The sequence below is a fragment of the Peromyscus eremicus genome, chromosome 1 (genome assembly GCF_949786415.1).
Source record: "Peromyscus eremicus chromosome 1, PerEre_H2_v1, whole genome shotgun sequence".
In the NCBI taxonomy this organism is placed as follows: Eukaryota; Metazoa; Chordata; class Mammalia; order Rodentia; family Cricetidae; genus Peromyscus; species Peromyscus eremicus.
This window is the reverse complement of record NC_081416.1, coordinates 180,122,845-180,149,361: the sequence shown is the minus strand read 5'-3', so window position 1 is coordinate 180,149,361 and position 26,517 is coordinate 180,122,845. Positions and strand designations below refer to the sequence as shown.

General features: G+C 41.2%; 1 protein-coding gene and 1 pseudogene across 1 annotated transcript; both read left to right on the top strand.

Moving 5' to 3' along the window:
• Positions 1–1,290: 1,290 nt before the first annotated feature.
• On the top strand, positions 1,291–2,410 carry LOC131902602 (vomeronasal type-1 receptor 4-like; annotated as a pseudogene).
• Positions 2,411–19,628: 17,218 nt separating this feature from the next.
• On the top strand, positions 19,629–20,585 carry LOC131902613 (vomeronasal type-1 receptor 4-like). Its single transcript, XM_059253625.1, has one exon. It carries the CDS (start codon positions 19,668–19,670, stop codon positions 20,583–20,585), a length of 918 nt encoding a protein of 305 aa, XP_059109608.1. The 5' UTR covers positions 19,629–19,667.
• The last annotated feature ends 5,932 nt before the right edge of the window (positions 20,586–26,517 follow it).

Below are 26,517 nucleotides of genomic sequence, written 5' to 3'. Positions count from 1 at the left end.
CCTCTAGCTTCTTCATGATGTCATTTATAAGGCTATTTTCTTCTGCTTCTTCCAATTTCTGATGTTCAGGTCTAGGTGTTGGAGGAGGGCTAGGGCCTGGTGATGCTGTACTGCTATTCATTTTGTTGTATGTGTTTCTGCCTTGATGTCTGCCCATCTCCTTGTGGTTCGTTCTTGGCCTTATCCGCACACTTGGTTCAGACAGAGCTGACAGATTCAGGAAGTCTCTCTCTCTTGTCCAGATGGGAGCTCTTGTCCAGAAGGGAAGTCCGGGGCAGGATGGAGCTCTTCTCTCTCTCTCTCTCTCTCTCTCTCTCTCTCTCTCTCTCTCTCTCTCCTCCAGAAGGGAAGTCCAGGGCAGGATGGGAGCTGTGCTCCAGAAGGGAAGTCCAGGGCAAGATGGGAGCTGGGGGTCGGCCTCTAAGTCTCAGGAAGAGGCTTGGGGCTCGGGCTGATGGGCGTGAGGGCAGGGAGTGGAGACTGCAGGGTCTGCCAGGGGTCTTGGAGAAGGGGATCCTTCCCGGTGGGGCTAGAAGGGAACCTGCCCGGTGGCCAGAACTTGGGGCCAAGTTGGGCAGGTCTTCCCCGGAGAGGCTGGTGCCCAGGGATGGGGTCTGGTGCAAGTTAGGGGACTCACCTGTGCTCCACAAGGGAAGTCCGGGGCAAGATGGGAGCTGGGGGCCGGCCTCTAAATCTCAGGAAGAGGCTTGGGGCTCGGGCGGATGGGCGTAGGGGCAGGGCGTGGAGACTGCAGGGTCTGCCCTGGGTCTTGGAGAAGGGGATCCTTCCCGGTGGGGCTAGAAGGGAATCTGCCCGGTGGCCAGAACCTGGGGCCAAGTTGGGCAGGTCTTCCCCGGAGTGGCTGGTGCCCAGGGATGGGGTCTGGTGCAAGCTAGGGGACTCACCTGTGCTCCACAATGGAAGTCTGGGGCAAGATATGAGCTGGGGGCCGGCCTCTAAATCTCAGGAAGAGGCTTGGGGCTCAGGCGGATGGGCGTAGGGGCGGGGTGTGGAGACTGCAGGGTCTGCCAGGGGTCTTGGAGAAGGGGATCCTTCCCGGTGGGGCTAGAAGGGAATCTGCCCGGTGGCCAGAACCTGGGGCCAAGTTGGGCAGGTCTTCCCCGGAGTGGCTGGTGCCCAGGGATGGGGTCGGGGGCAAGTTAGGGGACTCACCTGTGCTCCAGAAGGGAAGTCCGGGGCTGCGTTCATATGTTTTTATGCCATACTGTGTTACAATTGGTGTTATGTTGACCAAGAATTATAGAGCTGTATCACTAGTACACTTCCATCATGAGGTGAGGGAAAGTACATGAAGTACAAAATAATAGACTGAATTGTCTATGCAGTATTCTCCAGGCCAAGCTCCTATACTGTGATACAATCGTATCATAGAAGTAAAGACTCAAATCATTCATTATGCTCAGACATTGAGAAGTGTTTTTAAGAGAGCAGTGTTCCTCCTGGTCATCACTCCATTCTGCACAGAAGACCTCTCCATGACTTCTCAGATAATGCTCCAAAAACCACTGAGGAATTGGCTCTCCAGATGCTTCTGCTTTCCCAGGTCAGAATTGGGACTGTGGCCAACACTCTTCTGTTTGTCCATAGTTTCTCTCCCAACTTTACTGGCTCTCGACTGAGGCCCACACAGGTTATCGTCACGAACTTGGCTGTGGCCAATGTGTTCATTCTCGTCACTGCATTTCTAAGCAACATGATGGTTTTTGCTCCTAGGAGTCCTCCAAGTAACCTGTGATGCAAAATTGAGTTCTTCATTCACCTGGTGGCTCAAAGCACAAACATGTGCTCCACCTGTGCCCTGAGCATCCATCAGTTTCTCACTCTTGTTCCTGGTCACTGGGGTAGGCTGAGGCTCTGAGGAAGAGCACCTAATGTCCTGAGTTATTCTTGTTACAGTTGTTGGTTGTTCAGTATCTTAAATAACGTCTACATTCCAATCAAAGTCAGTGGTCTACAGAGCACAGGCAATGACACTAACAATGTAAGAAAGTGGGTCTGCTCCACATCTGGTTTCAGTGTAGGCATTGTCATCTTGCATTTTTCCCCTGATGCCACATTCATCAGCATCATGGTCTGGACCAGTGTCTCCATGGTGCTTCTCCTACATAGACACCACCATCGAACACAGCACATCCTCACTTCCAATCAGGATCTTAGAGGCCGTGCTGAGACCAGAGCAGTCCACACCATCCTCATGCTGGTGGTCATCTTTGTAAGATTTTATGTTCTAGACTGTGTTTGCAGTTTGTTTTAGGTTTCTTTTGTGGACTCTCATATCTGGTTGAGGCACGTAGGTGAAGCTTTGACTGCAGGCTTACCCACCATTTCCCCCTTCCTGTTGATCTTTAGGGATCCTAAGGATCTCTGTTCTGTGCTCTTCAACTGCTGAAAACCACAGTCAACATGACAAACATAGAAGACAGCTTTACTAGCAGCCGTACACACTCTATTAAGTAAAAGTTGTTTGAAAATCCTTCCTCATAAACCAGACACATTGACTCACTAAACTTATTCCAGCACTGGGGAGACTGAGCCAGGAGGACTGAAATATAATCAATAGCATGTCAGGCTGTAGAATGAGATCTAGTTCAGCTTGTAATAAGGAGATCCAGTCTCACAACACTGTATCTGCACCCTAAGAAAGAATATAACAAGTAAATTAAAGAAAAAGAAAGAAAAAGAATGCCAGTCATCACATAAATATTCACCACCGCCTTAGGAAATCAATGTGTTACTGTTGGTGTATTGTATTAGGTTACATGCAATCAATACTGTAGCCTATATATCCATATTCTTTTTATTCTTTTTCAAAATTTATTTATTATATTATGTACACAGTGTTCCACCTGCATGTATTTATGCACACCAGAAGAGGGCACCAGATCTCTTTATAGATGGTAGTGAGCCACCATGTGGACACTGGGAATTGAACTTATGACCTCTGAAATGACAGCAAGGATATTTAATCTCTGTGTCATCTCTCCAGCCTCTATATCCACATACTTTATTATTTTTCCTTTCCTGTCAGATGTCTATACATATTCATGTCTATTGTTTCAACAGTTTATAGAAAATGTCTCATATAGATGATTATAACAACCCATATGTTAGTGTATAATTGTTATAGTGTATCATTATAAATGCATGTTAATTGGCAGACATGAATTTTACTGTTGAAAATGAAGATGTGTGCTTATCCTAGAGTCTATACCCATATAAGGCACCTGAACAATATTAATAGGACCTGCTTCTCTTGTGTCTTTATTGCTCTTACATTTATCTTAAATGCTGGCATGTTGGGTAAGGAAAATGTTCTGCAATGATAAATTGCTACTCACATATTTAGGTAAACATTCTTTGTCTCTCCCTAAAGAAATTTTGCTGGATGGACAAATATCCATAAAGCTGTAGAAGCTTCATTTCTGAGATTCACTGCATGAGATTAATTTGTATTTCATCATTGAAAATCAAAACAAAGGTCCTATTTCCTAATAGACTCATTTATTTCTTTCCTGTTTATTTTGCCTTTCTCCTGATGGAATACTCTATTGACTGATTTGAGCACAGTTTATCATCTTTAATATTACAGTTTTTAATTATTTTGATTATTTATTTAGAAATGAAGGTGAGCCACAAAATACTCATGTTCTGGTTAGAACAAGTGTGGAGCTCCTCACTGGATATATAAGAATGATATGGTGAATCTATCTCACCTCCAATAAGCCCTATATTGCTCTAGGATTCTCTCAGCATCAGCAACCATGAACACACAAGGAAGAGTACATCTCCATACCAAAGTCCAAATCTGAAGGTAATATACACTGTTTGGTATCGACTCATCTGTTAGATACATAGTGATTACATGGAGGGGTGTGTGTGTGTGTGTGTGTGTGTGTGTGTGTGTGTGTGTGTTTGTGTGTGTAGCTGAAGTTTTCCTGGTCCCACCTGGCTCCCCCCTGTCCTGTAATCCCACAGCTGCTCAGACTCAAATAAACACACAGGGTCTTAATATTAATGAAAACTGTTTGCCCATTAATTAGCTCAGGCCTACCACTGACTAGCTCCTATACTCAAACTCATCCCGTTTCTGTTAATCTATATGTTGCCACATGTTCCTTGGCTTTACCTGTGTGCCCTTACATGCTGCTCCCTGGAAGGCGTGCTGGCATCTCCTGACTCAGCCTTGCTCTCCCAGAATTCTCCTTTTCTGCTTATCCCTCCTATACTTCCTGCCTGGCTACTGGCCAATCAGAATTTTATTTATCAACCAATCAGAGCAACACATTCATAGCATACAGAAAGACATTCCACCATTGCCCACATGGGTGCGTGTGTGCGTGCGTGCGTGCGTGTGTGTGTGTGTGTGTATGTGTATAAACTTACCTTTGATGAAGCATAAGGAAATTAGGAGATTCTCAGTGCATAGGGTCCAGCCTGTCTTTAGCAAAAATGTGAATCTTCTGTCCAGAATACACATGTGCAAAACACACCACTGGTTCCTTCTATAATCACTGGTCATCAAGTAAGAGTCATCATTTGCAGCCTTCCACTTTACAGAGGATCTAAAGTCTTTTGTGTGTGCACTGCCAGGTGCTCTGTGAGCTCACTGAGAAGCAGGCTCTGGAGATGGGGTTAGTCTACTCAGTTGAGGCACAAGCACTTGGTTTCAACAGTCCTCTAACAACCCTTCCCTGAGTCAGGATAAGCTCTGACTCTGGGACAAGCACCAATGTGAACAGCCAAACAGGCCAAGGGGAGAGGCATCGTGCACGTCATAACAACTGAGGGGAATACTATTTCAAGGAGAGGGAGCTATTGTCCATCTCTAGATATAATGATGTCTGCAATAGAAACAGTTAATGGGCTGCTCATCCACCTACAAGATAGAGTGGACATCTGTCTTAAACTCCTCAGCCATTGCCTCAAGATGACATTTTATCAGGGCTTTTCCTTGTTTTTCTTTTGGATGTTGTCAATTTCAATTGGTTGATATTTTGCTTTGATTCATCTGGTATTTATTCTCAAATGCGACCATAACCATGCTTATATGAGAACATTTCCTGGACTGTACAATGCAGAAAATATGGTTGAGTGACCTGTTTTATGTGGCATTTTCAGGGGAATAACAATGCTTCATAATTGAACACTATGTATACTGGAAATATTAATTTATTTCTATTATGTTACATATGAAGTTTGGAGCCAACTTTCTTTTGAACTTAAATCAGTATTTTGCTCTGTTTCATCATATGATGAAAGGAAAAAAAAACAAAAAGGAAACAGGACACAGGTAAAGATATTGTTGAAAGGGTGTGAGAATGAAAATACCTTTAGAAAAAAAGTGTATGAAATTTAATATGGCTGAATGATTTCCCAGCATCAGGAAGAAAGTGTGCAAGCCTGACCAAGTTATGAAGGTCTGGGTAAGTTTGAATGGATGTGAGAGGTGAAATATTGATATGGCATCTGGGATCTTATCTTTGTAAGGTTGAAGTTCAATACATTGAGTAAAAGTGGGATTTTCTCCAAGTATTGGTCTTTCCTCGGTGAGTTTTAAAGTACTGCCTCAAAAGAACAAAATATTTGTCCAATCGTTATGTATTTCCATGGATTGGGCTCTTTTGTATCATTAGTGGCTATTGCAAAGGGTGATGTTTCTCTGATTTCCTTCTCAGACTGTTTGTCAATTGTATATAGGAGGGCTATGGATTTTTTGAGTTAACCTTGTATCCTGCTACATTGCTGAAGGTGTTTATAAGCTGTATGAGTTCCTTGGTCAAATTTTTGGGGTCACTTATGTATACTATCATGTCATCTGCAAATAACAAAAGCTTGACTTTTTCCTTTCTAATTTGTATCCCTTTGATCTCCTTATGTTATCTTATTGCTCTAGCTAGAACTTCAAGTACTATATTGAATAAGCATGGGAAAAATGGACAGCCTTGCCTCGTTCCTGATTTTAGTGGAATCGCTTGGAGTTTCTCTCCATTTAATTTGATGTTGGCTGTTAGCTTGATGTAAATTGCCTTTATTATGTTTAGGTATGTTCCTTGTATTCCTGATCTCTCCAAGACCTTTATCATGAAGGGGTGTTGGATTTTGTCAAATGTCTTTTCAGCATCTAGTGAGATGATCATGTGGTTTTTTTCTTTCAGTTTGTTTATATGGTATATTACATTGACAAACTTTCATATGTTGAACGACCCTTGCATCTCTGGGATGAAGCCTACTTGATGATGGTGGATAATTGTTTTGATGTGTTCTTGGAGTCTGTTTGCCAGTATTTTATTGAGTATTTTTGCATCAATGTTCATGAGGGAGATTGGTCTGTCGTTCTCTTTCTTTGTTTGGTTTAGAAATCAGGGTAATTGCAGCCTCATAGGAGGAGTTTGGTAATGTTCCTTCTGTTTCTATTGTGTGGAACAATTTAAAGAGTATTGGTATTCACTCTTGTTTGAAGATTTGTTAGAATTCTGCACTGAAACCGTCTGATCCTGGGCTCTTTTTGGTTGAGAGACTTTTAATGACTGATTCTATTTCTTTAGGGGTTATTGGTCTATTTAAACAGTTTATCTGCTCTTGATTTAACTTTGGTATGTGTTACTTATCCAGAAATTTCCTGGATTTTAGATTTTCTTTTAGAAAATTTCTTTTAGATTTTCCAGTTTTGTGGAGTACAGGTTTTTGAAGTATGACCTGATGATTTTCTGGATTTCCTCAGTGTGAGTTGTTATGTCTCCCTTTTCATTTCTGATTTTGTTAATTTGGATACTCTCTCTCTACCTCTTGGTCAGTTTGGATAAGGGCTTGTCTATCTTGTTGATTTTTTCAAAGAACCAATTAACTCATTGGTGGATACTAGATGTAAATAAAACAAAGGATGACTAGACTGCTACCCACAACTCCAGGGAGGCTACCTAGTAAAGAGGACCCTAAGAAAGACATGGGGATCACCCAACGACAGAGAAATGGATGAGATCTACATGAGCAAACTGGACGTGGGAAGTTAACGAAGGGCAAGGGTCAAGGGAAAGAGAGCTTAGGGGAGCAGGAGATCCCAGCTGGATCAAGAACAGAGAGGGAGAACAAGCAATAAAAGACCATGATAAATGAAGACCTCATGGGAATAGGAAGAATCAAAGTACTAGAGAGGTCCCCAGGAATCCACAAAGATACCTGCACAATAGACTACCGGCAATGGTCAAGAGAAAGCCAGAACTGACCTACTCTGTTGATCTGATGGCCGAACACCCTAACTGTCGTGATAGAACTCTCATCCAATTACTGATGGAAGCAGATGCAGAGATCCACAACCAGGCCCCAGATGGAGATCCAGGCAAGAGAGAGAGGAGGGATTATATGAGCAAGAAATATTGAGACCATGATTGGAAAAAGCACAGGGACAAATAGCCAAACTAGTGGAAACACATGAACTGAACCAATACCTGAGGAGCCCCCATGGAACTGGATCAGGCCCTCTGGATAAGTGAGACAGTCGATTAGCTTGAACTATTTAGGAGGACCCCAGGCAGTAGGACTGGGTCCTGTCCTTAGTGCATGAGCTGGCTTTTTGGACTAGGGCCAATGCTGGACACTTTGCTCAGCCTAGGTGAAGGGAGGAGGGGACTGTACCTGCTTCAACTGAATCTACCAGGCTGAACTGAATCCCTAGGGGAGTCCTTGCCCTGGAGGAGTTGGGAATGGGGAGTGGATTGGGGGAGGGCAGAGAGGGAGTGTGGGAGGAGGGAGGACAGGGGAATCTGTGGCTGATATGCAAAATTAAATTAATTATAAAATTAAAAAATAAATGGATTAGGCTCTATAGGCTTTATTTTCCAGCTCTGTCTAAATATTACCCAGTGGTTATTAATACCAGCCTTGGAGAGATGACTGAGCAGTTAAGAGTTCTTGTTACTCTCACAAAAGACCTGGGTTTGGTTCACAGTACCTATATGTGGCTCACAGACATCTGTGGTTCAGGTTCCAGGGTATTCAATGCTCTCTTCTGACCTCACGGTACCAGGCGTGTGTGTGGTGCACATACACCTATTCAAGCAAACATTCATACATTAAAAATAAAAAAATAATTTTTTATTTGTTTCCTTTTATTGAAAATAGACTCTGTTCTCATACAATATATTATGATGACAGTTTTCCCTCCTTCTTTTTAACCCTTCCCTCCCTGACTCCCTCCCTTCTTTCTTTTCTTTCCTTCATTCATATCTTAAGGCCTGGGGAGGTATTTCAGTAAGTTGAGCATTCACTGTGCAAAACTCACAGGTTGAGTTGGATTCCCAGACCTGTCATAAAAGTGGACAGAGAGAACCAAGTCCCATGCTGTCCTCTGACCTCCACATATGTGACACGTCAGAAGCACACCCACCCACACAATTGTAGATAAGTAAACAGTCATAATTAGTAATGAATTAAAGTGTCTGATGGGTGCTGGGGGATTCTGAAGAGATGAAGGGTGGTTCACTTCTCGGGTCCTAACTGGAGGTGATCTCTGTGGCTACCTGCAATAGCTGAACTTCCTCCTGTGGGAAATGGATATTTTAATGAACATGATGGTGTTGATGAGGAGGATGGACATGGAGAGGGTGATGATGAAGATGACAGGAATGGAAAGGATGATGGTGGTTATGATAATGGGGGAGTTAGCATGTGTTTCTTTCTCCTCAGTATGAAGATTTAACTTGACTGTACATCAGTATATACATAAATACATAAATAAATGTACATAAAGTATATACATAATATATGAATAAACATACATAGTATTAGGTTCAGTAAAAGATAAAATAAATTGCTGGGCAGTGGTGGCGCATGCCTTTAATCCCAGCACTTGGGAGGCAGAGGCAGGTGGATCTCTGTGAGTTCGAGGCCAGCCTAGTCTACAAAGCGAGTTCCAGGAAAGGAGCAAAGCTACACAGAGAAACCCTGTCTCGAAAAACCAAAAAAAAAAAAAAAAAGATAAAATAAATTTAGGTGTATTTAAATTGAGTATACTTAAATTTAATTTATAAAACATAAAATAATTATATATAATTTATAGATAGATAAAAAAATTTATGAGCTTGACTGTATATGAGTGGTGTATATAAATAAAAATTATTTGCCTAATATGTGGTATCTAAATCTTTCCAAAAAGTGGGTTTTTCTGTATATTGTCTATGGTACCTAGAAGGTAGAATTGTTTTAAACATAATGTGATATATTGGATTAATCTTATCATTTATGATGATCTTTCCTACTCTGAAATTTAATTATTCTTCTGTATTTTCTTCCACAAATTAATATGGTTACTCATAATTAGATTTTGAACCTCTATGGTATGATGTGCTGATTTGGTCTCATTGATTGACTTACCAGTACCAGTTACATCAGCATATATATTGCCCAGCTTCTCTGTCTCTAAACTGTCTTTTGGGACTGGAGAGATGGCTCAGTGGTTAAGAGCACTTGCAGGTCTTGCACAATACCCTGGTTTGATTCCCAACACCCTCATAGTGGCTCACAATCATCTGTACTCCAGTCCTAGGGCATCTGATGCCCTCTTCTGGCCTCTCAGGACACTGCATGTAAACACATATGAACTAAAAACAGTTAAAAAATTCTTTATAAAAGGATGTTTAAGCTTTTCTTATTACATTTTATTTGCTCTGTGTGTGTGTGTGTCTGTGTATCTCTCTCTCTGTGTGTGTGTGTGTGTGTGTGTGTGTGTGTGTGTGTGCATGTGCACACACAGCATGGCCCATGTGTGGAGGTCAGAGGACATCTTTCAGGAGTCAGTTTTTTCTGTCCACTATGTGGGTCCCAGGGATGGAACTCAGATCATCCACAGCAAGTGCCTCAACCCACGGAGCCCTCTCAGAAATCCCCTAATCAGTTTTCTAGCACCTCCACCTTGATACCAAACATCCTCACATGGACTGTGCCTCTTCTGCAACTCTCTTCTACACTGAATTTTCTATTCTCCTGCTCCTACAATGTACTGCTTTACAAACACTGTTTCCCCATCAGTATGTATCTGTTAATACACCTGTGTGTATTCTATACATCTGATCCAATGACTACTATTAATATATTTTGTGTACATGTGAGTGTAGTGTCCACTGTGGCCAGAGGAGGGCGACAGTTCTTTCAGAGCCAGCTCCCTAACATAGGTACTGGGAGTCAAACCCAGGTCCACTGCAAGAGCAACCTGTGCTCTGTGGTACTCTTCTCTATTCTTTTGCTAAGAGCCATTCTGGTTGGAGTTAGATGGTTCTCATTCTGAAAACTGTGTTTGCATGATGAATAGTGATTCTGACAAGTTTGTTCAACTCTTGGCTTTTGAAGTTAGTGTACAAAGCAGCCACTTCCTTATGGCATTTTCAAACAGTCTTGGTTGACCCTCCCCACATCCATCATCTCCCCATCTCCCTGCCCTCATCCCTGCTTCACTTTCCCCTCCCAGTGATTCCCCCTTTGCACTTTAATATCACACTGTCACACTTTTTATTATCCTTCCCACCATTTTCTCTTTACTCTCCCATTCCCCACCTTGGCTGGGCTCCTTTCTAGTTTCCTGGCAGTGAGGCATACTCACCCACACAAAAATAAACTCACATAAAAATTAGGAGCTAGGATATGCATATGAAAGCAAGCAAGCTCCATTTATCCTGAGCCTTGCTTACATAACTTAAGATAATATTCTCTAGTTTCCTTCATTTCCCTGGAAGTTTCATAATTTCATGTTCTCTTTTTGAGTGACTATGATTCCTTTGTGTAAATGCACCACATTTCCATTATCTGCTCACCAGCTGAATGACATCTAGGCTGGTTCCACTTCCTAGATATTGTGAACAGAGTGGGGATAAGCATGGGTGTAAATGTCTCTGTAATAGGATATAGGGTTTTGGGCCTATGCCCAAGAATGATGTAGCTGTGTCATGTGGTAGATCTACTTTCAGCCGCTTGCAAAATACCCACAGATTTAGACTGCTTCCTGGATGAGGTATCTAAAGCGACCCCTGATTTGCTGCTAAGGGCACAGCTCAAGACATACAAAAGTGTCAGCAGATTGCACAGAGCTAGAATCAACCTTTAGTACTCCTTCTGACCTCAGGATATGAGATCCATGGATTCTATTCAGACCTGGGAGGCCAGTTGTGAAGTGGAGAGTCATGGATCTGTGACCTCACAGTGCCTGGCCTGTGTCCCCAAGGGTCCCAGCAGGTCTATGGAGGTGAGTGATATGATATAGTTCTCTGACACCATCCTGAGTCAGGTGACAGTCCCTGAGGTATATCCAGAATCTAGATATGGCTAAGGGGATTAGGAGCCATGTTCACTATCACTGGAATTGAATTTGAAATTATAAAGGAAAGGTGAGCCTTAGGGTGTGATTCCTGTTTCCCTTGCTTTTTACATGCTAGAACTGCACACACACACACACACACACACACACACACACACACACCCATACCCTGTTCTCTATATTTGTTATGATTGCCTAATCCATATCCTTGCCCGTTTTCCCAGGATTCCTTACTTATACAGCAGATTCTCTGTACAATGGCAATATATTAGGCCTCTGTAGTGTCAGAGGATCCATGGGTATCTCAGAAAACAAGCCTGAGAGCCACATACAGACAAGTGAACACTGAAATAACTCACAGAATCTGCTGGAGGAAACATGTGCTCCGGTGGGTCTACACTGACAGAGTAAACAGTCCCAGGCCACATGTAGAAGATTGTAGGATCTGCATAGCATATACTAGACTCAAGCTCACACAATGATGGTCCTTATGAAAGGATTTGTCCTCAGCATACTTTTGGAGGATTGAAACAGTACTGTGCAATGTACACCATCCCACAGGTAATACCATAAATACATCCCTTGATCTACCCTCAAGCACACATTTCCATAACTAATATTAACATCAATTCCAAACATAGATTATCCACAATGAAACATGCAAACCTTTTCTAACTTTGGCCCAGCTGTTCCTTAGTCACCACAATCAGTTGTTTGTGGTGATTGTTATGGGGAGAAAACCTGTTCCTCCTTGGAGGCAACCCAAACTCTAACCATGCAGATGCTGCCACTAAAAGGTGATATTGTAATGGTCTTTCTGAGGGATATCAGGGCCAGACACCTGCCCTTTATGAACACTGGCATCCTGGACTCACCTGTATTGAAAACTTCCTGCACAGAGCTCTGTAGATACTATGTGAAAGGTGATACTTTGTTGAATTCTTCTTCAGGAAAATAGATAGACACAGGGGTCTTCCTTGACAGAAGGCTCAGAGCTGTGTTTATTCAGTGACTGAGTTCAGGGGAAAGCCTTCACCCCTCGGCAGACTCTCCATCTTGCTGTGACTGAGCAGGTGGAATTCTTGTCACTTTGGGCTTTGTTATAGAATTCACATATCCCTCTACCCTTGACCAAGACTTCTGGATCCAACATCAAAAATTAGAATTGCTGCTTCTTAGAAGTCTTTAGAGTTTAACCAGAACATATTGACGCTTGCATTTTATCTCATAGAACCTTTCATTTCATTGGCTCCTACTGAGCTGAAAACTACATGTAGTGGGCCATATGTAGTGGTCTTAACCTAAATCAGTTCCAGTACTCAAGAGGCAGAAGCAAGGGGATCTCTCTGACCTGCTCTCCATCAACTGTGCAGCCTGCTTTCTTACAGCACCCTTGATGCAAGGGATGATATCACACACTCAACTGGGCCCTCCCACATCATCAATTAACCAGAAAATGCAACTATGTGTTTTCACAAAAGGATCTAAAAAGCTTGGACTTTGACTGAAGAAATTTCTAATGCAGGTGTGAATACTAATAAAGGTATAGAAGTTTCATTTCTTTGACTTTTCATAAGAAATTTTAGTTTTCAGCATTAAAATAGAAACTGTGCTTCTAGTTTTCTATTTGACTTAATTGTCCTTTCTAATTAGTCTGTCTTTTTTCTGATTGTATTTTTGTTAGACTTTACCCTTTTAATATTTTAGTTTGAATTAATGGGGAGCTTATTAGCTATTTACTGTGATCTGACCAAGACTGACATTGTAGTTAAACTGACTATGGAACAGATGGGTGCAGTGGTGAAGGCATTTAATCACAGCATTCAGAAGGCAGAGGCAGGCCTTCTATGTGAGGGAGAATCAAGCTGGGTCTATATAGTGAATTCCAGGCTAGCCTGGACTATACAGTGAGGCCTCAAAAATGAATCTACTGTGCAAAACCTGAAAGAATATTTAAGAATGATATGATACATTCATAGGACTCTCAATATGCCACACATTCTTTTTGTGTGGTCTGAGTAGCAAGTGGGAACTGAAGAAAAAGATCTTCTGAATCCACGTCTAAAGCATTATGTGGTTCTACTTCCTCTCTAGGCTACATAGCCATTTCTATATCATTTGCATTATTTTTTTGTTGCTGTGATAAAAATGCCATGACCAATGTTATTGAGAAAGAAAGAGTTAATTTGGCTCATGGTCTTAGAGGATTGGAGTTTGTGATGGCAGAGTAAAGGAGCAGCTGAGAACTCACATCTTGATCTACACCAAAATGTCAAAGTGATTCACACTTGGAATGGCAGAAGTATTTGCAACCATAAAGCCTACCTCAAATGACACAGCTCCACCAACATGTCGGGACCTCCTATACATTCCCTAACAATTCCACCATATGTGGACCAAGTTTTCAAGGAGATGAGCCTATGACAGACATTCTCATTCAAACCAAAATGTACATACAATGAATTTTCTTGAATCATGAGGAGATTGGGGAATTCTCAGATGTTAAGATTTCATAGAACCTCTCAGCTAAATATTCAGCCATAGGGTTCAAATGAAAACTATTTAAGAGCCGAATGGATGGATGCTCTAGTGATCCCATCACCAGATTAGAAGGCTTTGACTAAAACACTTCAAAATGTCTTCTGTATTTACTTCTCCTCCCTCCCTGCCTAGGATGTGTCAAGGTCCTGACTTTACCTCTCCTCACATCTCTTTCCATCTCCAGTCAGGGACGTCCTTCGTCCTGACACCTGTGGCACAAGCAACTACTGATGTTCTTTTGTAATTTATTCAACATGTCCATCTTGAGGGGTTCCCCAACTCTCTTACTAAAAATTCTCCATCAGCTTGAAGAAGACAGATACACTCTGTCTCCAATGACATTTCTACTACAGCTCATACACATTTGTAGAAACATGAAATATTCTCCCCAGAGGGAAAATATGAGAATTGGAGAGCACATGTTGGTTATGCCATATTCAGTAGAAAGACACTAGAGAAAAATCAGCATTTAATATCCTGGCTAGAAGCCAGAAATATCTTTGGGCCACCTGAAAACACTCTTCTCTCCAGATGTCACAGATGTCAAAAATGGTTGGGATTTCTGACCTAGGATCTATTTACAAATAATTTCATGTTTACTTCTTCAGTGGGAAAATATTAGAGTGACATAGAATTTAATTAACGGAAAAATATTGTATCTAAGACAGTGAAATGTCTGTCCTGACTGGAGATTCAACATTCAGGTCAATCACCTTGTCAGGAGATTATGCCACAAAGAGGAAGGATCACCTCTAGGAAGGTGGGCTCACTTTAAGGCATGCTAAAGAGAGGGTCAGAGAAATTATCCCTGTGCTGAAATACTCTACTTTTCCTCCCCAGATTCCCTATCTCTAGCAAGGCTCTTGCTGAGCACACCATGGTGCTCTGAATTATTCTTTCTGTCTCTGCTCTAAGCATGTTGACCCCACTGCTTGGCATTCTTTAGCCTATCACTAAGGCCCCACACCCCACCATGGGGCTGTCTGCCACTGTGTGAACAATTCCATGCTGGCTTAACTCAAGGTCATGGCTCTTTTCAATTCCCCTCCTTTGAGAAACTGCTGATATTTATAGGCAATTTATAGATTTCCTGTTCTGGTATGTTTTTCTTTTCAACTCGAATAAAATCATCTTTCAGCTTCCATTTGATGGCTTCTTAAAGGCTTTTATTAATGAAATTAAGAACCACAGAAATAAAATCCCAATTGCTTTTTTATACTGTGGTGCCAATAAAGAGATCACCTAAAATTCTGGTGATAATGGCATACATACAGTCTCACATCTCTCCCTAGCCCAAGAGAAACAATACAGGAAGAACTGAGGATAGAAAAAATAAACAAAGAATGACATACAGTCATCACATAAATTCACAATTATCTTAGCATATTTGTCCAGGCCCTTCTGGCTTTTAGAGTCTCCACTGAGAAAAAGGAGTAAATCTGGTAAGTCTGCCATTATATATTGCTTGGTCTTTTTTTAAACCCAATCCCCAACTTCATTGTTTTACCTTGCAGTTTTTAACAGTCTTTCTTTGTTCTGAACATTTAATGTTTTGATGATCATGTACCAAAGGTACTTCCTTTTTTGGTTTAGTCCATTTGGTGTTCTGTATGCTCCCTGTACCTTGATATGCATGTACTTCTTTAGGTTTGGGATATTTTATTCTATGATTCTATTGAAAATATTTTCTGTGCCTTTGACCTGTGTTTCTTCCTCTTCCTCTATTCCTATTATTTTTTATATCTGGTCTTTTTGTAGTGTCCCAGATTTCCTGCAAACCTACTTCTATCTAAGACGACAAAACCTATGGCCTTATATTGGAGACTAAACAGTCATGTTATATAGGCCAATAACCCAGCCAATGTATTATGCACCAAAAGAGAAGAAACACCTATAGATAGGTGGGCTGACCTTAAGCCATGCTGAAAAAGATATTTGGAAAAAATTTCCCTTTGATGAAATGTTGTACTTTTCCTTCCCATATTCCCACACCCTAGGACAACTGTTACAGAGCACAGCTATGATGCTCTGAATTACCCTTCTTTCTTTCTCTGCTCTAAGCATGATTGACACAATGGTTTTTATTCTTTAGTATTTCTTCAAGTTCCACTCCCCAAAATGGGGCTGTCTGCCACTGTGTGACTCATCTCTGTTCTGGCTTACCTCAAGTTCATGGCTCTTTCCCAACACTTCTTAGGCCACATATGGGAAAATACAAGACTCCTAATGACATGTTGATGATCTTCCTGAAGGACTTCATGCCAGCATGATTTTGCAAGTATGAAACAGTACTGTACAATGAATCCCTCTGGAAATACATTCAACAAATCCCTTGATCTACCCTGGAGTGCACCTCTTCACCCCTGATGACAACACAAATTCAAAACTTAGATGCTCCCAAAGGAAACATGGGAAACTTTTTCTAACTTCTGACAGCTATTCCTTAGCATCCAACAAAGTCATAAACATCATTATAATTAACAAGTAGAAGGTGATAATTGTGATTTTCCTTGAGGACCAATTTTTTTTTCCTTCATTGGAAGTATCCCAAAGTCTCTATACAAACACTGTCAAGACATCACAGATAACAAAGTAATGCACTCTCTGAGGGATCTTAGTCTAGATGAACAGTCCTTTTATGAGCACTGGAAATCTGTATTTCTTCAGTCATTTACACAGTGCTCCACCGAGTTATTGGAGAGGTAAGCATTTTCTTGGATCTGTCTCAGGGACAAGAAGATCTTAAAATGGAGAAGTGAGAGCTGGGTTTCTTTAATAAAGATTAAGAACTGGCTTTCATCTCTGTGAGCATCTCTAAAATTGCTGTGGCTGGATAGGTGGGATTCTTGTAACTGTAGATGTCTGCTTAACATTCTCTTCTCCCTACTGCAACTCTTCTGAAGTAAATATTAATGGTTAGAATACTTGCTTTTTTGTCTCTTCTTTACCTAATAATGTCAATGATTTTCTCATCCAAAGGAAATGTCTATTTCACAGCTTAGCACTTATCTGAAAATGACATGTAATGTGACATCTCTATATAGTATGGCTGATTTTTAGCTGATGGATGGAGACTGACTGTTCCTCTGGAAAAGTGTATGAAGTAAGTTGCAGACTAAACAAGAGCTTTCAAAGACATGTTTCAAGTAAATGAGTTTCAAAAGAATCTGTCTGTGCAAATGGCTTAAGTGTGATAATGTATCAGCATATTTTGAGTGTGGCTAAGGGAAGCTGGAGCTCACTCACCAGCATCTCCAGCTTCTGCTTCTTCATAAAAAAGGTTAAGATACAGAAAATTATGAATAAATGAAATGCTTTGGGACCTGGGGATTTTTCTGTACGTATGTGTATATTGAGTTCTTTATATTTTGGAAAACAGCCCACTGTCAGATGTGGAGTTGGTGAAGATCTTTTTCTATTCTGTAGAATGCTGTTTTGTTCTAATGACAGTGTCCTTTGCCTTACAGAAGCTTTTCAGTTTCTTTAGGTTCCATTTATTAATTGTAGATCTTGGTGTCTGCATTATTGGTGTTGTATTCAGGAAATGGTCTTCTGTGCCAATTCATTCAAGGCTATTCCATACTTTCTTCTCTATCAGGTTCAGTGTAACTTGGTTTATGTTAAGGTCTTCGATCCACTATCCCTGGTGCGTGAGCTAGCTATCTGGAGCCCATTACCTGTGGTGAAATGCCTTGCTCAGCCTTAATGCAGTGGGGGAGGGCCTTGGTCTTGAATCAACTGAATGTACCACCAGCCTTTTGGAGGAGTAGATGGGGGTGAGTTGTGGGGCTCCTTTGGGGGTAGCATGAGGAAAGTTAAGAGGGAATCTTTAGTTAGTATGTAAAATGAACAAAAAATTCTTCAATTAAAAAACTGATCTTTAACTTACTTGAACTTGATTTTTGTATAGGGTGATAGATATGGATCTATTTGCAATCTTCTACATACTGACATTCATTTAAATGAGCAACATTTGTTGAAGATGCTTTCTTTTTGTCCATTGTATAATTTTGGCTTCTTTGTCAAAAATCAGGTGTCCATAGGTGCATGTATTTACATGATGAGTCTTTGATTTCATTGATTGAACTTTTTGTTTTTATGCCAATATCATGTGATTTTTATTGCTATATTCCTGTAGTAGAGCTTGAAATCAGGTATGATGATTCCTCATTAAGTTCTTTTATTGTACACTATTGTTCTAACGTTCCTGCGTTTTTCTTGGTTTTCCATATGTAGTCGAGTATTGTTTGCTTGAGGTCTGTGAGGACTTGTGTAGGAATTTTAATGGAGATTTCATTGAATCTGTAGATAGCTTTTGGTACGATGGCCCTTTTAACAATGTTAATCTTACCAGTCCATGAGCATGTGAGATCTTTCTATCTTCTGATATCTTCTCCAATTTCTTACTTCAAAAACTTGAAGTTCTTGTCATATAGGTCTTTCACTTGCTTGGTTAGAGTTACACCAAGTTATTTTATTATTTGTGACTATTTTGAAGGGTGTTGTTTCCTTGATTTCTTTCTTGGCATGTTTATCATTTTTATATAGGAGGGCTTCTGATTTATTTGAATTTATCTTGTATCCAGTCATTTCACTAAAGGTATTTATCTGCTAGAGGAGTTCTGTGATAGAACGTTTAGGGCTGCTTCTGTATATAAGGACATATATGTGTAAATGGAGGTTCATATTTGTAATCAGAAAACTGGTTACTTTTTTGAGATATTTTGTATTCTATCACTTTGATGATCTGTAAAAAATTTTCTCAAAAGCTGATTGCTTCTTTATTTGCTACTTACTTTACTTACATGATTTTATGAATTATAAATTTATATTCTTATTCCTTTAAAGATATAGTAATTTTACTTTATGCATCTAGTGTTTTAACTGCCTGTATGTCTGGCACCACATTTGTACAGTACCACAAAAGCCATGAGAGGACATTCAACTTGGAAAACTGAATACAGATGGATGTCAACCACCAAATGGGTGCTGGATTTGAACATGAGTCTTGTGCAGATCCATCTCTCCAACCTTCAATTTGTAATTACTAACACATTTGGTCCCTAGGGCCCAAAGCATTTCATTTATTCATAATTTTCTGTATCTTAACTATTTTTATGAGAAAGCAGAAGCTAGAAATGTTGAAGATGCTGGTGAGTCAGCTCAAGCTTTTTTTAGCCACACTCAAAATATGTTGATACACCATCACAGTTAAACCATTTGCACAGACAGATTCTTTTGAAACTCATGTCCTTGAAACATGTCTTTTAAAGCTCTTGTTTAGTCTGCAATCTGCTTCATACATTGTTTCCCAGAGGAACAGACAGTCTCTATCCATCAGCTAAAAAGCAGTCATCCTATATATAATTGTCACATTACATGTCATTTTCAGATAAGTGCTAACTGTGAAACAGACATTTCCTTGGGATGAAGAAATCATTGTGCTAAGATGGAAGATGCTGCATTTAAAGGATGCAAAAATGTGTTCCTATGTTTGTTGTTCATATATTCATATGCCCTACTGTGTTATTGTGGGTGCCATGTTGACCAAGAAAAATATAGCTCTATCACCAATACACTTCTATCACAAGGTGAGGGAAAGTACATGAAGTACAAAATAATAGTCTGAGTTGTCTATGCCGTGTTTTGCAGGATAAGCTCCTGTACAGTGATATAATAGTGTCTCCCTTCATAGAAGATGTAAAGACTCAAATCATTCATTATGCTCAGACCATTGAGAAGTGTTTTCAAGACAGCAGTGTTCCTCCTGGTCATCACTCCAGTCTGCACAGAAGTCCTCTCCATGTCCTCTCAGAGTAAAGCTCTAAAAACCACTGAGGAATGGGCTCTCCAGATGTTTGTGCTTTTTGAAGTTGGGATTGGGACTGTGGCCAACATTTTTCTGTTTGTCCACAATTTCTCTCCCATCTTTACTGGCTCTCGACTGAGGCCCACACAGGTCATTGTCACCAACTTGGCTGTGACCAATGCCTTCCTTTTCCTCGTCACTGCATTTCCAAGCAACATCATGGTTTTTGTTCCCAGGAGTCCTCCAAGTAACCTGCGATGCAAAATTGTGCTCTTCATTCGCCTGGTGGCTCGAAGCATGAACATGTGCTCTACCTGTGCCCTGAGCATCCATCAGTTTGTTACTCTTGTTCCTGGTCACTGGGGTAGGCTGATGCTCCGAGGAAGAACCCCTGATGTCCTGAGTTATACTTGTTACAGTTGTTGGTTGTTCAGTATCTTAAATAATGTCTACATTCCAATCAAAGTCACTGGTCCACAGAACACAGGCAATGACACTCACAATCAAAGCATGTTTCTCTGTTCCACATCTGGATTCACTGTAGGCATTGTCTTCTTGCATTTGGCCCATGATGCCACATTCATCAGCATCATGGTCTGGACCAGTGTCTCCATGGTGATTCTCCTCTATAGACATCACCAGAGAACACAGCACATCCTCACTCCCACTCAGAACCACAGAGGCCATGCTGAGACCAGAGCAGCCCAAACTGTCCTGATAGTGGTGGTCACATTTGTTGCCCTGTACCTCCTAAATTTTATTTGTATCATCTTTCACACTGTTTTAACAGACTGGGGTCTCTTGTTGAGGCACGTAGGTGAAGCTTTGACTGCAGGCTTCCCCACTATTTCTCCCTTCCTGTTGATCTTTAGGGATCCTAAGGATCCTTGTTCTGTGCTCTTCAACTGCTGAAAACCACAGTCAAAAGGCCAAACACAGAAAACAGCATTACCAACAGTCAGAAACACTCTATAGTAAATAATGGTTTGAAAAGTCTGTCTTTACAAAAGGGATATTGTGACTCACTACAGGCATCCCAGCACTGGGAAAGTTAATCCAGGAGAAATGCAATGTAATTAATGGTATATCCCAGACCTATGGAGTAAGATACTGGACAACCTCTGATACAGAGCCGCAGTTCCACATATCTAGCTTGTCATGTGAAGAGTTTATACAAATGTTATCTCATGTAAACAAAGCTCATAACCTCATGTATTGGCATATTGTTGTCATTGGACAGATGTAAATTTTAAAGTTGAAAAACAGAGATTTGTGCTTATCCTGGACACATATAAGGTTCCTGAACAATAAATATGTGTCCTCCTAGTCTTTGAGTCTTTGTTTCCCATGTATTTATCTGAAATGCCGCCATGTTAGATAGGGAAAGTATTGTGCATTGAAAGGTTGATTCTCACACATCCAGGTAAACCTTCTTTAATTTTCCCTAAGGAAATGTTCCTGTGGGGATAAATATAAGTTAAAGATGTGGAAGCTTCGTTTCTGGGATTTATCATGTGAGTTTTTATACTTCATCACTGAAAATCAAAATGAAGGCCCTAGTTTACTATGAAGTTTATTAGAACTTCACCTTCCCTTGATTTTTCTCTTATCCTCCTGATAGTGCATTCTATGAAGAATGATGTAATACAGCCTTGAGGCAGGGGGAGGGGCTTTGACCTGCCCCTACTAAATGGACCTAGCTCTGCTGACTCCCCATGGGAGGCCTCACCTTTTTGTAAGAGGGAATGAGTGGTGGGTGGGTAAGGAAAGGCTGGAGGGCTGGGAGGAGGGAAGAGTGGGATCTGTGATTGGTATAAAAATGAATAAAAATTATTTAAAAGCAAGAAATCAAAGAAAAATACAGTGAGAATGTCAAACCTGAAATAAAATAAACTGCAAATAATTAAAAAACATAAAGAATGATGTGATAAATCTATCTTACCTCCAATATACTATAGACTGCCATAGGATTCTCTCAGCAGCAGCGACCATGAACAGACAAGGAAGAGCATATCTCCACCCTGAAATCTAAACCCTGAAGATCATATGCACTGTATGGTGTCGATTCACCTGTTGGCTACATAAGGACTATGTATAGGTCTCTCTCTCCTCTCTCTCTCTCTCTCTCTCTCTCTCTCTCTCTCTCTCTCTCTCTCCCTTCCCCCTCCGTGTGTGTGTGTGTGTGTGTGTGTGTGTGTGTGTGTGTAAATCTTCTTTTTTGAAGCATAAGAAATCTTATTGATTCTCGTGTGATTTGTGTCCAGCCTGTCATCCTGGACTTAACTCACATCTTCTGTGCAGCATCCACTATGAGTTCCTATGCCTATGTGAGAATATTTCCTGGACTATACAAGGCAGAAAATATTGCCGTCTGACATTGTTGTTATACAGGTCTGCTGGGAACATCTAAAGCTTCGCAATTTTATATTATTCATTCTAGTTATGTTAATTTATTTCATTATACTATGCATGCTGTTTTGGATTAAACTTTCTTTTTTTATTTAACTTGATAATTTTATTGTATTTCATCATGTGAAGGAAGGATATTTAATGAAAAGGAAACTGGACATAAGAAAAAGGTAATGATGGAAAGGTGTTAAAAAGGAAATATTTTAGCAAAGAAGGATTTGTGTATAAAGATTAAGATGGCAGATTGTTTCCCCAGCATCAGTTAGAAAATTGGAAATCCTTACCAAGTCTAAGTATGGCATGGATTGAATGTGAAAGATGAGATGTAGATATGGTAACTGTGATCCTGACTTTCTAAGCTCAAAATTCAACACTCTGAAGTCATTGGAGTTCTCTGAAAGTAATGATCCACCCTGGGAAAGTTTTTCAAGTTCTGCTTTAAAGGAACAAAAGGCCATCCAATCAGTGTGTATTAAAAGTGTTATCTTCTGCCTCAGCTCTATATAAATATTATGTAGGAGAGAACAATACCAGACTTGGCTGGAGATATGGCTGAGCAGTTAAGAGAGTTGTTTTTCTTACAGAAGACCAAGGTTCAGTTCAGAGGACCTATGTGATGGCTCACAGCCACCTGTGGTTCCAGTTCCAGAGATTCAATGTCCTCTTTTGGCCACTCAGGGTACCAGGCATGCATGTGGTGCACAGACAAACATTCAAGCAAACATTCATAAATGTAAAATAACAATAATTTAACAAATATCAAACTGATTTAAGTGCCTTCCTGGGTTCTCAATAAGGATACTGGCAAGCCTATACTGCTGTGGACAAAGGGGTTAAGAGGGGTGATCCTCCAAGGTCAACCAACTCCTGGAGGAACATGGAGCATCTCATAAAATATTCTGTAGCCTTCCTTGTTAAGTCACCTACCCCCTTAAGCAGGGAGGCCATGGATACCCTCCTAGGTAGACTCTAACCAGTGTCCAGTCTACAGGGATGACATGCAAGATAGAGGAGACTTTCCCTCCTTGATCCCAAGCAAAGCCATGATCTAGCAAGGCCTTTGACACATTCTTACCTAGATGGGTCAGCTTGTAGAAGAAAGGCTAAAAGAACTAGAGGTTCCTGCAAGACCAATTGATCCCTGAGGAAAATATCTTCAAGTAGTCTTGATCTTCAAGACGTAAAGGGTTAAATTTAGCCCTGGTCTAACTTCAATGCCCAAAAAGAAATGGTAACAAAAGAATAAGCTATTTTTCTTTTAAACTCAAATGATTTTCTTCTTTTGCACAACCTTTTATGATCTTGAATCACAGAGTGTGCCGAACTATGCCAATCCCTGAGACATGCTGTAGACATCCCATTCTGTTTTGGGACCTTCCTAATATGCTTTGCTACTGAAATGTTACACACACACACACACACACACACACACACACACACACACACACACACACAATCTAGCACATATTCTGAGATCTGTTCACCAGTGGTCCCCAGTTTTTTCCCTGGAGCTTCTAGAAGACAGTGTATGCCTGACAACCACCATCTTGGATCTTCTGGTGATGGTTTCCTAGAGTCTAATTTTCCTCTTTTGTCATCAACCACTCTCTCTGCCTGCAGAGCATCTTTGTGGACTCTCACTGTCTCACTTTCATGCTGTTGTGGTTTAAATAAGGTCCTCCATATAAGTCTCCTCCATTTTAATACTAGCTTTCCAAGTGGTTGCGGTTTGGAAAGGACTAAGATTTGTTCTTTTTAGTGGAGGTTTATCACCGGGTCCAAGGGTAAAGTATAAAGTTTCTTTAAACTTTAAATGCCTCTCACCATCCCAAGTTCACTTTCTTCCCACTTCTTGAGTATCAAGATGTAAACTCGCAGCTTTCCTTGCCATCATTCCTCTGTTCTACCATCATGGTCTCAAACACTCTGAATTCATTAGCCCAGTTAGCCACTTCCTTTAATTGGGATCCTTGGTCATGGTGTCTTGTCACAGCACTGAGACCCTTAGACATAGGGTTTTGAAATTTTATATGACATGGATTATTGTATGTACACATGTGCACATGTGAAATGGTATAGGTGTGAATGTCAGAGGACAACTTGAGTGGTCAATGTCTCCTTGTACAATGTAAATCTGAGAATATAACTTAGGCTGTCAGTTTTCAGACCACACAGTAGTTCTATTTTCACCTTTTAAAGAAATTTCCCCTATGGATCTCTGTGGTGGTATTTTACTTGTACTGAAATGTGATTTTAATTGTATGTTAATAAATAAAGTTGCCTGGGGGTCAGAGCTATTAGAGCCATAGCAAGTGTGTGGTGGCCATGGCGCATGCCTTTAAGGACCTAGAGGGCGGTTCATACAGGCAGTGATGAGGCAGTCACGTGTTTGGGTTTACAACCAATGAGAAAGCAGAACAGCTAGACTATATAAAGACATACACACAGGAAGTAGGTCCTTTTTGGAGAGCTCTCTTGACTGAAGAGGGTCACTGAAGCAGGAAGGGTGAGGCTCCTAGCTCTGACCTCTTGGCTCTCTTCTCTGAATTGGCTCTGTGTATCTTATTTAATAAGACAGTTGGTTACATCTACATTTGGCACCCAATGTGACAAGAATCCATTAAAAACCACTTAACTTGGCTTGGCGGCAGGTCCAGTTTCCCGCCAGGGCGGCCAGCAGGTCCGGTTTCTTGCCAGGGCAGCCGGCTCCCTAGGCCAGGCCCAGGTCAGCTTGACCACAGGTGGGACTAACCTTGAGCTACTTGCTTAAAGCCAGTGCTACAAACAACTCAGGCCTGCCCTGCCTGTAAAGCCAATGCATGTGGTTGGAGCTTAAGGTAGCCAGAGCCAAGGCTTGACTAAGCTCAAGCGGGAACACGTGGCTGGATTCAAGCTCTTAGGCAGAACTTGTGGCTATGGTTCTTGCATTCTCTCTCTCTCTCTCTCTCTCTCTCTCTCTCTCTCTCTCTCTCTCTGTCTGTCTCTCTCTCTCTCTGGACTCACACCTCGGATACTAGGTGGCTGTTTTGAAATTCCCTCAGATTGGTACTGTTCTACGAGGACTTGGTAAGTCACTTAACATATCAGATATTTTAAAGGAAACTATTTAAAAGAAAAATTTTTTTCCACATTAAAAAAAATTGGTATTCTGTGTACATTGGAAGAAAATTGGGCTTTGTTTGCAATTTTAGACAGTCTGACAATGGAACAGCTATATGAGAAGATTAATGTTGATCGAATTATGCAGTTTATTACTATGCTTATCCTCATTTTACTATTTAAAAAGATAGTCAATTTAAGTGCCAGGGTGACAGCTTTAGAAAAACCTGTTAAACCTGTAAAAACTCAGACAGAAGAAACTAACAGTGAAGTTGCTTCAAGATTGGATCATAGGGTTACAGAAAGAAAGCCTGTTTTAATACAGTCACCCTTAGTTTGTCCAGTAATCATACAGCAGTTGCCTGATCAAATGACTACACAAAATATTTGGGCTCCAATTGAAATGTTAGATTTACGAAGGTTTAAGGAGGCAATAGTATCTTATGGCATGCATTCCCCATATGTAAAGCAAATGTTAAACTCTTGGTCAACATATAATAGGATTGTACCACAGGACTGGCGGGAGCTGGCACAAGCTGTTCTTGAACCCAGTCAAAGGCTTCAGTGGCTAACTTGGTTCAAGGATGAAGCTAAAAACAAAGAAAAACAGTGGAGGGATAAAGGAATACAAGTCTGCCAGGATCAGCTTATTGGAGAAGGTCAATATGCTTCAGCACAAACACAATGTTTATATGATGTCCAAACCCTAATTTTATGTCAAACAGCAGCCTTGAATGCATGGGACAGAGTCGAGGAACCAGGAAAAAAATTGAGTCATTTACAAAGGTTGTACAAGGCCCAAAGGTATCTTTCAGAGATTTTTTACAAAGACTGGCTTCAGCAGTAAAGAGAATGGTCCCGGATTCAGAAGCTAGTAAGATAATAATTGAATCTTTGGCCTTTAAGAATGCGAATGCAGCCCTCCAGGAGTTTGAGCAGAGTCTCCTGGGGGACCTTGCAGCCTCAGCCCTTCATGCCAGAGAAGCTCGTCAGCCGCCAGCTCGGGCTGAAGCCCAGTGTCTGGGGCTCGAATGGCCGGTAGTTGGAGAAACTCCGGCCCGCCGGGCCGAAGGACCCTTCCGCCGCCACCAGCGCCGCCATGGCCTCTCCGCTGGCGCCTGCCGCCGCTTCCGCCATCGTGCCGCCTGCGGGGGAGGCCGGGCAGAGCAGAGGCCCCGGTACCTGCAGGCGAGCCCACTTGCCACAGCAGGCAGAGGTTCCCGGAGGAGATGGTGTGCCACACGTGTCGGACCGGAGGACGCCAGCCACGCTGCCTGGCCGAGCGCCGAGCAGCCTCTATTTATATACAGCGTGATTGACAGCCGCACCACCCAAT

Bases quoted from the DNA above. Each gene is read 5' to 3' on its own strand.
- LOC131902613 (XM_059253625.1), top strand. From the start codon at position 19,668: ATGTCCTCTCAGAGTAAAGCTCTAAAAACCACTGAGGAATGGGCTCTC.